A 13,031-nucleotide genomic window follows, 5' to 3' on the forward strand; every position below is an offset into this window, starting at 1 on the left:
CCTACATCCTTCTTCCACTCTCCATTGAAACAAAACACCCGTCTCAATAATTAGTGATCAAAGGACTGTGGGGGAAGCTGTGCAGCACTGCAGCATGGAACGGATAGTGTTGGTGTTTGATTTTGGGTTGAAACAGGGCAGTTTTTAGGCTAAATTTCACCCTTGGAAGGGTGTAAAAATTGTGCGCCCCCTCCCTCATGCAGCCAGCTATAGGTCACCCCAGTATAGGTAGCCAGGCATAGTTGCCTACAGTATAGATAGCCAGTTTAGTTGCCCCCAGATTAGATAGGTAGGTAGGTGCCTCCAGCATAGGAAGTCAAGCATAACCACCAGCAGCGGGAAGAGCGGGCATAGCGCAGTCAAAACTCACCTTCTGGGATCCCTGCAGCCTCTATCTCCTTCCTCTCCCAGACATCCATCGTGCTAATAACAGCACCCCATGCTTCTTACCAAAGCGACAGATGCCTGGGAGAGGAAGAGGCTGAAGGGATCGCAGAAGGTGGGTGAATATGCTCTCCCCACCGCTGCCCCCCCGTCGCTCCACCCAGCATTCCGGGCAGTCATACTGCATGCATGAGTGTAGAAAGGGCCTGGGTTGACAATTGCAAACCCCAATTTGCCCATCACCAGCACCCAGATGGATGGTCAGGATCAGGGGGAGTTTACTTATTTGTATGTCCCCCTGACCCTGTCCACTTGTCTTGGTGCTCAAGTGGGGTGACGGGCAAATTCTGGTTCCTGGATTTCAATATCCCTGAATTCAAACACCAACACTATAGTAACAAGTATGCTTCAGCGCAATCTGAATCACAGTCTTATTAAACTTTTCAAAATAAACAAAAATTGTTTGTTTATAGTGGCTGGTTAGTAAAATGGTTAAGAGCTTTGCCTTTGCCTCTGGTTTGAATTGAATATCAGCTCTTCTTGTTCAGTAAGCCTGCACCTATTCAGTATGGAGTTCTTGGGCAAGACTTTCCTGCCAATTGAGTGTACCTAGTGGCTGTAGCTCAAGAACTATGAGTCTAACAGGAGAAAAGTGCGATATAAATGTTACTTGTCTTATACAGTAGTTCTTATGGTGTGGATAGTGGAGCAGAGGGAATATTTTGACTATAGCTCCAATTTTAACCACTTGAGGACCAGAGGATTATAACTAGTGACCAGGCAATTCACAACTTTTAACGGTTTACTGCTCGGTCATACAACTTAGCACCCATAAGAATTGTACTTCCTTTTCTTCTCACTAATAGAGCTTTCTTTTGGTGGTACTTCATTGCTACTGCTAATTTTAGTTTTTATTAAATTATTCAAAAAGGCCTAAATTTTATTAAAAAAAAATCAATACATATGTTAATTGGCCCTAGACTAAGATGCACACATTGCATGCTACATACATAGACAAACGCCTATGGCAGGGATTAGATTGCGAGCCCCTCCGAGGGACAGTTAAGTGACAAGCCTATGCTCTGTACAGTGCTGCATAAGATGGCAGTGCTATATCATAGCTCCCAACTGTCCCTCTTTAGATGCGACAGTCCCTCTTTAGATGGGACAGTCCCTCTTTAGGAGCTCTGTCCATCTTTCCTCCTCATTTGTCCCTCTTTCCATGTAAAAAATATATATTTCTCTACTAAAAAGTTTGTTTGACCCTAAACTTTATTCCCATCCTTTAAATTGATATATTTCTAATTTTAAAATGTTACTATGAAGGAAAATGAACCAGGAGAGAAAGGACTAGTGTGGTGTGAATTATAAAACAACATTTTTCTTATAAAATCTTTATGATATGTGTGACTAGGAGTGTCATGGGGGAGTGAGTAGGGGTGTGGCAGGGGCCTGGCCTAAGTGTCCCTCTTTCTCATCTCAAAAAGTTGTGAGGTATTATTATTTATCAATAAAGCGCCAACATATTCCGTGGTGCTGTACAATGTAAGAAAACAAACAAGGGATATATAATGATACAGACAATGATATACATCAAATATGAACACTGATACAAAATTCAGAACTGCTGATTACAATAGCAAATTTAACATGATGACTAAAATGTATAAATGTCTAACAGAGTGCAAGCAATTACGGTAAATTAATAACATTCCATGAAGGGTGAGAGCCCTGCCCTTGCGAGCTTATAATCTAAAGGTATGCTATATAAACATTTATATACATTTTCTGGAAAAACAAAAAACCAGCCTGCCAGCGCTGATCAACCGCTGGCAGGCTGATCACTGTGCCCCGCAGTCTTTACTGACGGGAGCTCACGCTCGTGCGAGTTTCTGTCAAATTGCGCCTCTCATGAGATGATGCCATATGGCGGCGCAGAGGAAACACAGAGCCAATCTGCGTCAGGCAGTTGCAGAGTGGTTAATGTTGGCAGCGTTGGGTCAGAACTGCCTTTGATTGGTCTGTTACGAAATACGGCCACCATTACACCAATGACATTGCTCTGCAAGCTACCTTAGTAACCCCATAACAAATCTAAACCCAAACGCCAGTTATGATTCTACATGCTTGCCAACACATATACTTGTAATGCTTTCCATGTAATTGCGAGATAACACAGGCAGTAAAGTTTCAACTTCTTGACCTGTCACCACACCTACAGAAGCTTTTATGTGTGCTGCATTATTTCCCCACGCATTCGTTTTATCTCGGAGGAGGTAAAAAAGTGCAAACATCCAACAACCGGCAGAATAAAATAGATCTGAGATGTTGAAAACATTTCCTGTGCATTCTTTGAGCTTTTAATAGTTGCTGGTGTCAGGACAGGACAGCGCTCGGCTGTATCTGGGGAGTGTGTGTGTCGCTCTTCACGTCCCACTTCAGGAACTTGAATCAGTCGATTTTTGGTGAGGCCAATTTCCAGGAATTTCAGAGAAAGTTCTAGCAGTGGCGTACATGCAAAAAGGGCGCCAGGCCGGAATTAGCCGCTAGTAGAATATCCTTAAAATGACCATTATTCTACTATTGTACAGTGCTTATTCCGGTAGGAAAATATCAGTACATCCTAACGTTAACCCTATTCTCCCATGGGCTCCCATCTACCGATGCCTAACCCTAATCTATCTCCCCCCCCCCCCACTAATACCTAATCGACCATCCCCACTGATGCCTACATTTTACTAATACTAAACCTAGTCCTACTGCCTTCACTCCACTGCTACCTAACGCTAAAAGACCCTCCCTTCCCACTGAAGCCTAACCCTAACAAACTCTCAACAATGCATAGCCCTAACTAATCCCAAATGCATGCCTAGCCCTAACTAACCCAGACCCATGACTAACCCTAACCATGCTTCACATTCCGCCGATATCGACACCACCGTCACTGCAACGATGCAAAATAGTTTGGCCTCCTCATAAATGCCCATGTTCACTGCGGCTATGGAAGGAAATTTGGGCATTTCAGGTGCACTCAATAAAATGGCGTGCTCCAGTGCCACCCACTATAGAAACTGCAGCTACAAATAGCAAGCACTAATTAACATAGGTGCTTCTGGCCCCCAAATCTCCCATCATGGTAGCAGTGTCCCTCCTCCACATTCTACAAAGAAATGTGTGCATTTAACTGGTTCCGGACCGACGCAATACGAATCTACATCAAGCAGGTGGTGCTGCAGCTCTGTCTGGACGTAGATTCAACGCCGCAATTCGCTCGCTCGGCAGAGCTCTGTAAGCAGGTCAGAAGCCAATCACATTGGCTCCCATTGATAAACAGCATCAGGAGCCAATGAAAGCAGCTCCTGATCGGCTGTTAGCACTGTCATAGAGACGGCAGAGAGAGGAGCCTGCGACGATGGGGCAGTGTCGTGACTGGCAAAGGGGGGCGGGTATATGCGGCAATTCGATAAGAGGTGGCATTTTACTGTACCAGTAGTCTCTGGTCCTGAAGGGGGCAGAGACTGCAGGTACAGAAGTGGTTTAAAAGGATGGTCAGTGAGATGCTGAGAATTTTGTGTTGATGAAAATTGTGTTGTATTAGCATGTAATTGACCATCCCTAGTTTATTTAATAGGTAATTAGAGATTGTCAATTAGATTCAAATAATTATGTTTTGCATGCAAATTGTATACAGCTTGGAATTGGGCCCATCAAAAGCTCTTCCTGCCTTTTTGTTTTTTAACCGAACCAGCCCAAAAGTTAAAGCGGTATGCCTTTCTTCTGTTATTACTAAGCTTGATTTATAAAGTGCTAACATATAACGCAGTACTGTACAAAATATAGAAGAGATAAAACATGGGACAAAAATAAATGGTGCATAGATTGCAAGGTAGGGAGTAAATATGGAGGACAAGTCACTGTGTACCCAGCATTAGGCAGAGAAGAGCACATGGGGAAAAGGGCCCTGCTGTGAACATTAATAGGGACTTATAGGTGTTTTTTTTTCTTGATTTACAACCCAAGGCTTATCTTCTGGTCACAGGTAACTGGATAAACCACACAGAACTTCCATTAAAGGGAAGGTCCAAGGAATAAAAAAAAAAAAAAAAAAAATCTACTTACCCGGGGCTTCATCCAGCCCGTGGCAGCTGATATGTACCTCGCCGCAGCTCCGGTGTCCCGGGATCACCTCTGTTGGAGATGCCGACCTCACTAGGTCAGCATTGTCTATGCCTCAGTGAGTGTGCTGCTGCATGTGCTCACATGGCCTAAAGCATTCTGCGCAGGAGCAGAACTACTGTGTCTGCTCAGAACGCTCCAGGCCACGTGAGCGTGATCGCATGCGGTGTGGCAACGCACTCTCGCAGGCAATGCCAACCAGGTAAGGTTGGAATCTCCAACAGAAGGGATCCCAGGACACTGGAGCTGCAGTGAGGGACATATTGGCTGCCAGGGGCTGGATGTGGCCCCAGAAAAGTAGATTTTTTTTTTAAATTGTTTAATTCCTCGGTTGTGTACTTTTAAGCTTCATTTCACGATCCTTTTTTTTTTTTTTTTTAAAGCGGAACTTTACTGAATATAACCATGAATAAAATGGCTATTTGTGTTTTTTTCCCTGCAATATTCATTTCTAAATTATTTAGTCAGTGTTTGCCTGTTTAAAAATGCAAATGAGGATGAGGAAAGATTTTACAACTCAATAATGCCAGCATCTTTACTGCTGGCAAGGTAGAGTAATGTGTGGGAAACCTTACAGCAAAAATAAGAAAGAGAATACCAGCAAGTTCTGAGTACTATCTCCTCATGCTGAATACCATTTTAGGTACCCTTTAAAATACTCATCACAGCTGTTGTTCTATGCAATATGTGATACTTTTCCAGCAGAGTCAGGGCTCAGTTTGGAATCTTACCCTGCAATCATCTAGCGTGACCTCTGGCTGAAACTGGCCTCCCGCTTCAAACATCTGTCCATTCCAAGCCTTGAACCGCAAGGGATTCTGGGAGCGGTTGTCGGAGGTGGCGCCCCACACAGGCATGTTTAGGCAGTGGATAGTTATGTGCTGTACTGCTTCCGAACTCAAGAGGTGAAGAAAGTTCATCTGAACTCGGCCAATGTCAAACACCAGCTGTGGAGAGGGGAAAAGTCACATTGAGTCAATCATAACATGGACGGCACTCTATTAACATCAAAATGTATGAAATACCAGTTTGTAAACTTTCTGGTTGCCAAAACTTTTTGCACTGCCTTACTAAATTTCCCCTTTTAATGTTTTGGTCAGAGTAAAAAAAAGGAAGACCCTGAAGTGGTAATCTACTGGTGGCTGTAGGTGGTGTGTGTGTGTGTGTGTGTGTGGGGGGGGGGGGGAGTAAGTTCCTTACAATCCTCTCCATCCTGAATTAATATTGCGGTGATAGCCCCTCTGGTATTCTGTGCTTCAACCCAAAATCTGACAGGCTGAAAGGACCTTATTTGAAAGCAGACCAATCGCCTCCTCTTGAGCGACATAAGTCCCACCCACCTTCTTTCGTCATGTCCTCTTATGGGCCACCGAAGAGAAGGTGGGTGGTATTTACGACTTTTGGGGGAATAAGGATGGCACTTCATCCTCAGTCAGCTTCAATTCGAAACAAAGATTACTAGAGGGGACACTACTGCAATACTAATGAGGGGAAAGGATCACATAGATCATTAGTATCTTTCCTCTTCCAGCTGGGGCCACCAGTAGATTACTACTTGTGTACTCACTACAGCATCCCGTTAAGATGGCCATACACTGAAATGTGGCCTCACCAGGCAATCAATCAATAATTCTATGACAGGGAATGGACTGGGGACTAGCAATTGTTTTACTACCACCTCTCACTAGTAAATTTAGATTAGACAGATGCTGGATTGGCTTCTTCTCTTCCTGAAATCCTGACATCCTGTTCTGAGTCCTGATCACATGATATGAAATGCAGTTGTGATCCACAAAATGGTATGATCATTGCAGCGCCGCTCAAAGATGGAAGAGACTCTAATACCACCCCCTCTTCCACCACCAAGCGGCATTGCAACGCTGACACCATCCTCTGGGTTCCCATATCATGTGATCAGGACCCAGAAGAGGATGTCCACAGGTGGAGGAAGAGAAGAGGAAAGCCAATTCAGAACCGGTAACTATGACAGCTCCCTGTGCCCGCTCTGCATGGCTGCATTAGGCAGCACAACAAGTTTAGCCGGCAGTGGCAGATAACGTAGACAGGCTGCTTAGAGGTCAAACATCATCTAATGCATGTCCCACAAACATTGGTTGATGTTTAATTGGATTACATTTGTCAATTTAAATATATTAAAGAGTCACCAACAAAAACAAAAAAATACTTGCACCATATTGCACCCTCAGCATTATAAATTGAAAAATATGAAAATACTAGTCAGCTACTCCACTACCGCTGTTTAAAATTTTTTTTTTTTGATAAGTGAGTTGCTACATCAAATTCAGGATACCACCATCTTTAAAAAAGTAAATGCATGAAAGTTGCAAACGCTTGCGATTTTACTGCAATTTTGTTTGTATTTTGCAATTCTGTGAGCCTGTGTAGTAGTTATCCCAGCATGCACTGCAATTCTGTGCCCTTGGAAGGGAATTGGGGAAAAAAAAATTCAGGATTTTACATTAAAATTGATTATTTTTTTTAAAGCATGATCATTTTTTTTTTATTTGGGTCCCCTTAAATATTGTACTGTATAACTACTGTTATAACTACTGTTATCTCCCACAGTGTTGTCTTTTACAGCATTTTCTGAGAAGGGGGTGTGACCAGACTGTCACCTTCCTCCCGTCTTGGCCTAAAGCATGGTACACACCATGCAATATCCTGTCAGATAGATGGGTGGAATAGATCATTTCCGACAGGTCCGATCTGATTTCCGATCGTTTTTCTGATCGATTTGCATAGTAGTGATCAGAAAAACAATAGAAAATTATCAATCGACCCATCTAACTGATGGGAAATTGCATGGTGTGTACCAGCCTTAAAGTTGATGGTATAGTCAGGGAACAGTGTACTCCGGATGGACAGTCCCCCAAGCAAGTGCAGGGGTGAGCCTGGCTGTCCACTCTGAGGAGGACTGACCAAAGGTGAATGCAGGAGTTACAAGAAACCTTCTTTAAACATAGAAATCATCTGCCTGGTGAGTATGGGGGATAGAGATGATTAAAGTAAACCTTAACAAATTAAAAAGCCCCCTGCAGACATCATGTGACCGCGCCAGGACAAACCAATCCTCTGATCACCCACAATCAGCCAGTTTTGTTTTCAGCGACTGGCCAGTTGTGTTCCCGTCTACTAGATTTCTCGTACTGTGCAGGACAGTGGCGGGAGCATGATTGAAGTTGCGCACAAAGACGCATGCGGCCAGGGCTGCAAACAAAACAGGCTGACTGCAGGGATTGGAGGACTGGTTTGTCCATGTGTGGGCACAGAACGTCTGCAGGGGGCTGGTGAAAGCCCCAGGTAAGTGAAACTTTTTTTTTTTTTTTTTTTTAGCTTGGTTAAGGTTGACTTTAATGAGATGCAAATATTTCTGAGTTTATGCAGGATTATGGAAATATTGATGCAAATATATGCAGCTTGAAAATGGACCAATAGATTTAAACCTTGGTGGGACTTGATTGGTCCATTTCAAGCTGCATAAATGTACATACAAATTTACATACCCCTGAATGATCTCGGAAATAATTGCATCTCATTCATCATCCCTAGTCAAAGATGTGGAGAGCAGTTTTATTTTGTAAATTTCTCAACAGTGGCTTCAAGTGTAACTAAAGAACTAAAAACACTGAAAAATCACACATGATAAACATTCAAATTCTATGCAGATAATCTACTAATAAAATATTCCTACATAAAATATAGCACTGACATGAAGAATGTATCAGTAAAAAATCATTGAAGGGTGGGTTGGTTGGATAGACAAGGACTTCTTACCTTTGATGTAGTTAAGGGCCTCAGACATGTCTGACCACCTTGTGTGAAGTTACAGGTGACCTCAATTGTGTCAGAAGAACAGCCAACATTCGGGTCAATCCAGTAAGTGCCTGTTGAGACAAGTATATAAGGCCAGGCCAAATTCTGAGGTGGTTTTGATAGGGCATGTGTGTGCACATAGACTTTACATGTATAAGCAGCCAAAAAGTGATAAGGAAAGTTCTTACTCAAAAATAGAGGTCAGTATGCCTGTACAGGTACCAGGTCTGAAGCACTCTCAGTGTCTATCTGAGACGATGGAGACAACCCTCTCAGGTGCAGCTCCCACAACCCATTCAGCAATATATACCGGCTTCCCTATTCGCCTACACTATTTACCTAGGAGAACAATCATCGCTCTATGGGTTGTGGAAGCTGGAATAGGTTTCTTCATCCACTCAGATGCTACTAAAGTCTGCATGGGCATAGCAGTCTCTGCTAGGTGAGACATAGCCAAGAATATATGGTAAGCAAATAAATAAGTCGGGAAAGGTAGGGCTGACAAAACATAGGGGTTGCCTTATATGCAAGTCAGACCTAAAGTCCCTAACTTAAAGCCGGGGAGTCTCTCTCTCCTAACTATGCTGCAGCAGACTTCCCCCACCCCTCTCTTCCTCCTACTAGTAATTGCAGTGGCAGTATTTTGCCCCCCCCCCCCCATGAAGTGGGAAAAGAGCCCACTCAGGCCACGCACAGACATGTTTATGACACCTGCACAGCTATACGATCCCCCCCCCAGGCTATTTGCCAGGTGTCAATCCACATGCATTGCCCTTTGCAGGTTATTGTGCTATGTAATGTGCCTTGTTTCCTTACCATCTCCCATCTTTTGTTGGCAGTTCATTAGATCTCGACAGATGCGGGCAGGGTTGTCTTTTGTGCCCAGAGGGTTCTTTATGCTTTGGATGAGGCTACTGAGGTAGTGTAGGGTCTTGAAGATCTGTCCTCCGTGATCCACCAGCATGAAGTCCATACTCCGGTAGGACTAAAAATAAAAGTATTCTTAGTCATTAAAGTTTATAACAGCCAACCATGGCAAACAACGCATTTACACCTATTGCTTCCTTAGGCAACTCTTTTGTTTGCCTCCCTTAACCTGCCTTGCACCTAGTGGAGAAATGCCACTTTGACCAGGCTCTGTATGGTTCCTCAGCAGTGGCACAACTCTAATGTCATGGCTGCAAAAGTAATACTGCTAAAGAAATGACTGTCAGTATTTCCCTTTAGCTTGCCTGTCACAGAGCCGACATGACACAGCCGAAATCCACATATTCCCTCCACTCTTATGGGGGGGAGGGGTGACGTTGTATCGCCATATCTCCACCTACATTCGGCACACCTATACTGTGGTAACGATAGTGGACTGGATAGTAAACTGTAAAGACACCACCTTTGACATGGGACCAGAGTCAGAATATTGGCTGCGGCTAGTTAACTATTTAGGGAGGAGTTCCAGAGCAAGACTCCCTGACACTCCAAGATGGTCTATTGAGCCTGCCTTAGTGGCGTGGCTGCAGTTCTCAAGTGCTTTGAGTCCAACGGGAGAAAAGCGCTATATAAACTAATATAATTATATCCCCTCTCCCATGGCCCCTTGTGTAATTGCTTTCTGTGTGAATGCCGTGAAATATGATGTAGTATGGAATGCTGTACAGCTGCATCAACAGTGTATCATTATTCAGCAATCAGAAAACATGAAAGTACCGCTCCATTGGAGTCCATAAGGGCTTGGAAATTTTCATTGAAGTCTTCTGCTTTCTGCAAACAAGAAAACATATTAAATATTAGCTTAAGACAATTTGGCCTCAATTCACTAAGCTTATCTCCTGTCTTTAATAACGTTTCTAGAGTTATCACCATGGTGATGAGGCATGTAGTATTCAGGAAACATTTTACCTCAGGCAAACCTAAAGTTAACTCTTCTGAAGCCTAACTGGACGAATATATTTGTCCAGTGTAGTTGTGGAGACTGCACCACCACTTTTCTACTAAATGAGGCACATGTGGTATTATTTTAACCACTTGAGGACCGTGGGCTTTACCCCCCTTAAGGACCAGGCACTTTTTTTCCATTCAGACCACTGCAGCTTTCACGGTTTATTGCTCGCTCATACAACCTACCACCTAAATGAATTTTGGCTCCTTTTCTTGTCACTAATAAAGCTTTCTTTTGGTGCTATTTGATTGCTGCTGCGATTTTTACTTTTTATTATATTCATCAAAAAAGACATGAATTTTTTCAAAAAAATGATTTTTTTAACTTTCTGTGCTGACATTTTTCAAATAAAGTAAAATTTCTGTATACATGCAGCACGAAAAATGTAAACAAACATGTTCTTGATAAAAAAAACTCATTCAGCCTATATTTATTGGTTTGGGTAAAAGTTATAGCGTTTACAAAATATGGTGCAAAAAGTGAATTTTCCCATTTTCCAACATCTCTGACTTTTCTGACCCCCTGTCATGTTCATGAGGGGCTAGAATTCCAGGATAGTATAAATACCCCCCAAATGACCCCATTTTGGAAAGAAGACATCCCACAGTATTCACTGAGAGGCATAGTGAGTTTATAGAAGATATTTTTTGTCACAAGTAAGCGGAAAATGACACATTGTGACAAAAAAAAAAGGTTTCCATTTCTTGTAACTTGCGACAACAAAAAATGAAATCTGCCACGGACTCACCATGCCCCTCTCTGAATACCTTGAAGTGTCTACTTTCCAAAATGGGGTCATTTGTGGGGTGTGTTTACTATCCTGACATTTTGGGGGGTGCTAAATTGTAAGCACCCCTGTAAAGCCTAAAGGTGCTCATTGGACTTTGGGCCCCTTAGCGCAGTTAGGCTGCAAAAAAGTGTCACACATGTGGTACCGCCGTACTCAGGAAAAGTAGTATAATGTGTTTTGGGGTGTATTTTTACACATACCCATGCTGGGTGGGAGAAATATCTCTGTAAATGATAATTGTTTGATTTTTTTTTTACACACAATTGTCCATTTACAGAGAGATTTCTCCCACCCAGCATGGGTATGTGTAAAAATACACCCCAAAACACATTATACTACTTTTCCTGAGTACGGCGGTACCACATGTGTGACACTTTTTTGCAGCCTAGGTGCGCTAAGGGGCCCAACGTCCTATTCACAGGTCATTTTGAGGCATTTGTTTTCTAGACTACTCCTCACGGTTTAGGGCCCCTAAAATGCCAGGGCAGTATAGGAACCCCACACGTGACCCCATTTTAGAAAGAAGACACCCCAAGGAATTCCGTTAGGTGTATGGCGAGTTCATAGAAGATTTTATTTTTTGTCACAAGTTAGTGAAAAATGACACTTTGTGAAAAAAAAACAATAAAAATCAATTTCCGCTAACTTTTGACAAAAAATAAAATCTTCTATGAACTCGTCATACACCTAACAGAATACATTGGGGTGTCTTTTTTCTAAAATGGGGTCACTTGTGGGGTTCCTATACCGCCCTGGCATTTTACGGGCCCAAAACCGTGAGTAGTCTGGAAACCAAATGTCTCAAAATGACTGTTCAGGGGTATAAGCATCTGCATATTTTGATGACAGGTGGTCTATGAGGGGGCGAATTTTGTGAAACCGGTCATAAGCAGGGCGGCCTTTTAGATGACAGGTTGTATTGGGCCTGATCTGATGGATAGGAGTGCTAGGGGGGTGACAGGAGGTGATTGATGGGTGTCTCGGGGTGGTTGGAGGGGAAAATAGATGCAATCAATGCACTAGGGAGGTGATCGGAAGGGGGTCTGAGGGGGATTTGAGGGTTTGGCCGAGTGATCAGGAGCCCACACGGGGCAAATTAGGGCCTGATCTGATGGGTAGGTGTGCTAGGGGGTGACAGGAGGTGATTGATGGGTGTCTCAAGGTGTGATTAGAGGGGGGAATATATGCAAGCAATGCACTGGCGAGGTGATCAGGGCTGGGGTCTGAGGGCGTTCTGAGGGTGTGGGCGGGTGATTGAGTGCCCTAGGGGCAGATAGGGGTCTAATCTGATAGGTAGCAGTGACAGGGGGTGATTGATGGGTGGCAGTGACAGGGGGTGATTGATGGGTGATTGACAGGTGATCAGTGGGTTATTGCAGGGAAGAACAGATGTAAATATTGCACTGGCGAATTGATAAGGGGGGTCTGAGGGCAATCTGAGTGTGTAGGCGGGTGATTGGGTGCCCGCAAGGGGCAGATTAGGGTCTGATCTGATGGGTAACAGTGACAGGTGGTGATAGGGGGTGATTGATAGGTAATTAGTGGGGGTTTAGGGTAGAAAACAGATGTAAACACTGCACTTGGGTGTGTCTGACGTCAGGTGATCTGACGTCGGATCTGCGGGCGATCTATTGGTGTGGGTGGGTGATCAGATTGCCCGCAAGGGGCAGGTTAGGGGCTGATTGATGGGTGGCAGTGACAGGGGGTGATTGATGGGTGATTGACAGGTGATCAGGGGGATAGATGCATACAGTACACAGGGGGGGGGGGGGGTGGTCTTGGGAGAATCAGAGGGGTGGGGGGGGGGGTGATCAGGAGGGGGCAGGGGGCAGGAGGGGGGATAAAAAAAATAGCGTTGACAGATAGTGACAGGGAGTGATTGATGGGTGATTAGGGGGGTGATTGGGTGCA

The 13,031-nt window shown here is 43.9% G+C and overlaps 1 protein-coding gene across 6 annotated transcripts in view; it reads right to left on the minus strand.

The window, feature by feature from the left end:
* The window catches only part of COL27A1 (collagen type XXVII alpha 1 chain), a 728,465-nt gene that overhangs the window by 9,476 nt on the left and 705,958 nt on the right, over positions 1-13,031 (minus strand). For all 6 annotated transcript variants that reach the window (XM_068248437.1, XM_068248438.1, XM_068248436.1 and 3 more), the window contains 4 exons: positions 10,099-10,152; positions 9,211-9,379; positions 8,356-8,465; positions 5,292-5,507 (listed from right to left, as the gene is read on the minus strand). In XM_068248437.1, coding sequence (XP_068104538.1) covers positions 5,292-5,507; positions 8,356-8,465; positions 9,211-9,379; positions 10,099-10,152 — 549 coding nt within the window. The remainder of the gene's footprint in view (positions 1-5,291; positions 5,508-8,355; positions 8,466-9,210; positions 9,380-10,098; positions 10,153-13,031) is intronic.

This window comes from Hyperolius riggenbachi, chromosome 8 (genome assembly GCF_040937935.1).
Source record: "Hyperolius riggenbachi isolate aHypRig1 chromosome 8, aHypRig1.pri, whole genome shotgun sequence".
NCBI lineage: Eukaryota > Metazoa > Chordata > Amphibia > Anura > Hyperoliidae > Hyperolius > Hyperolius riggenbachi.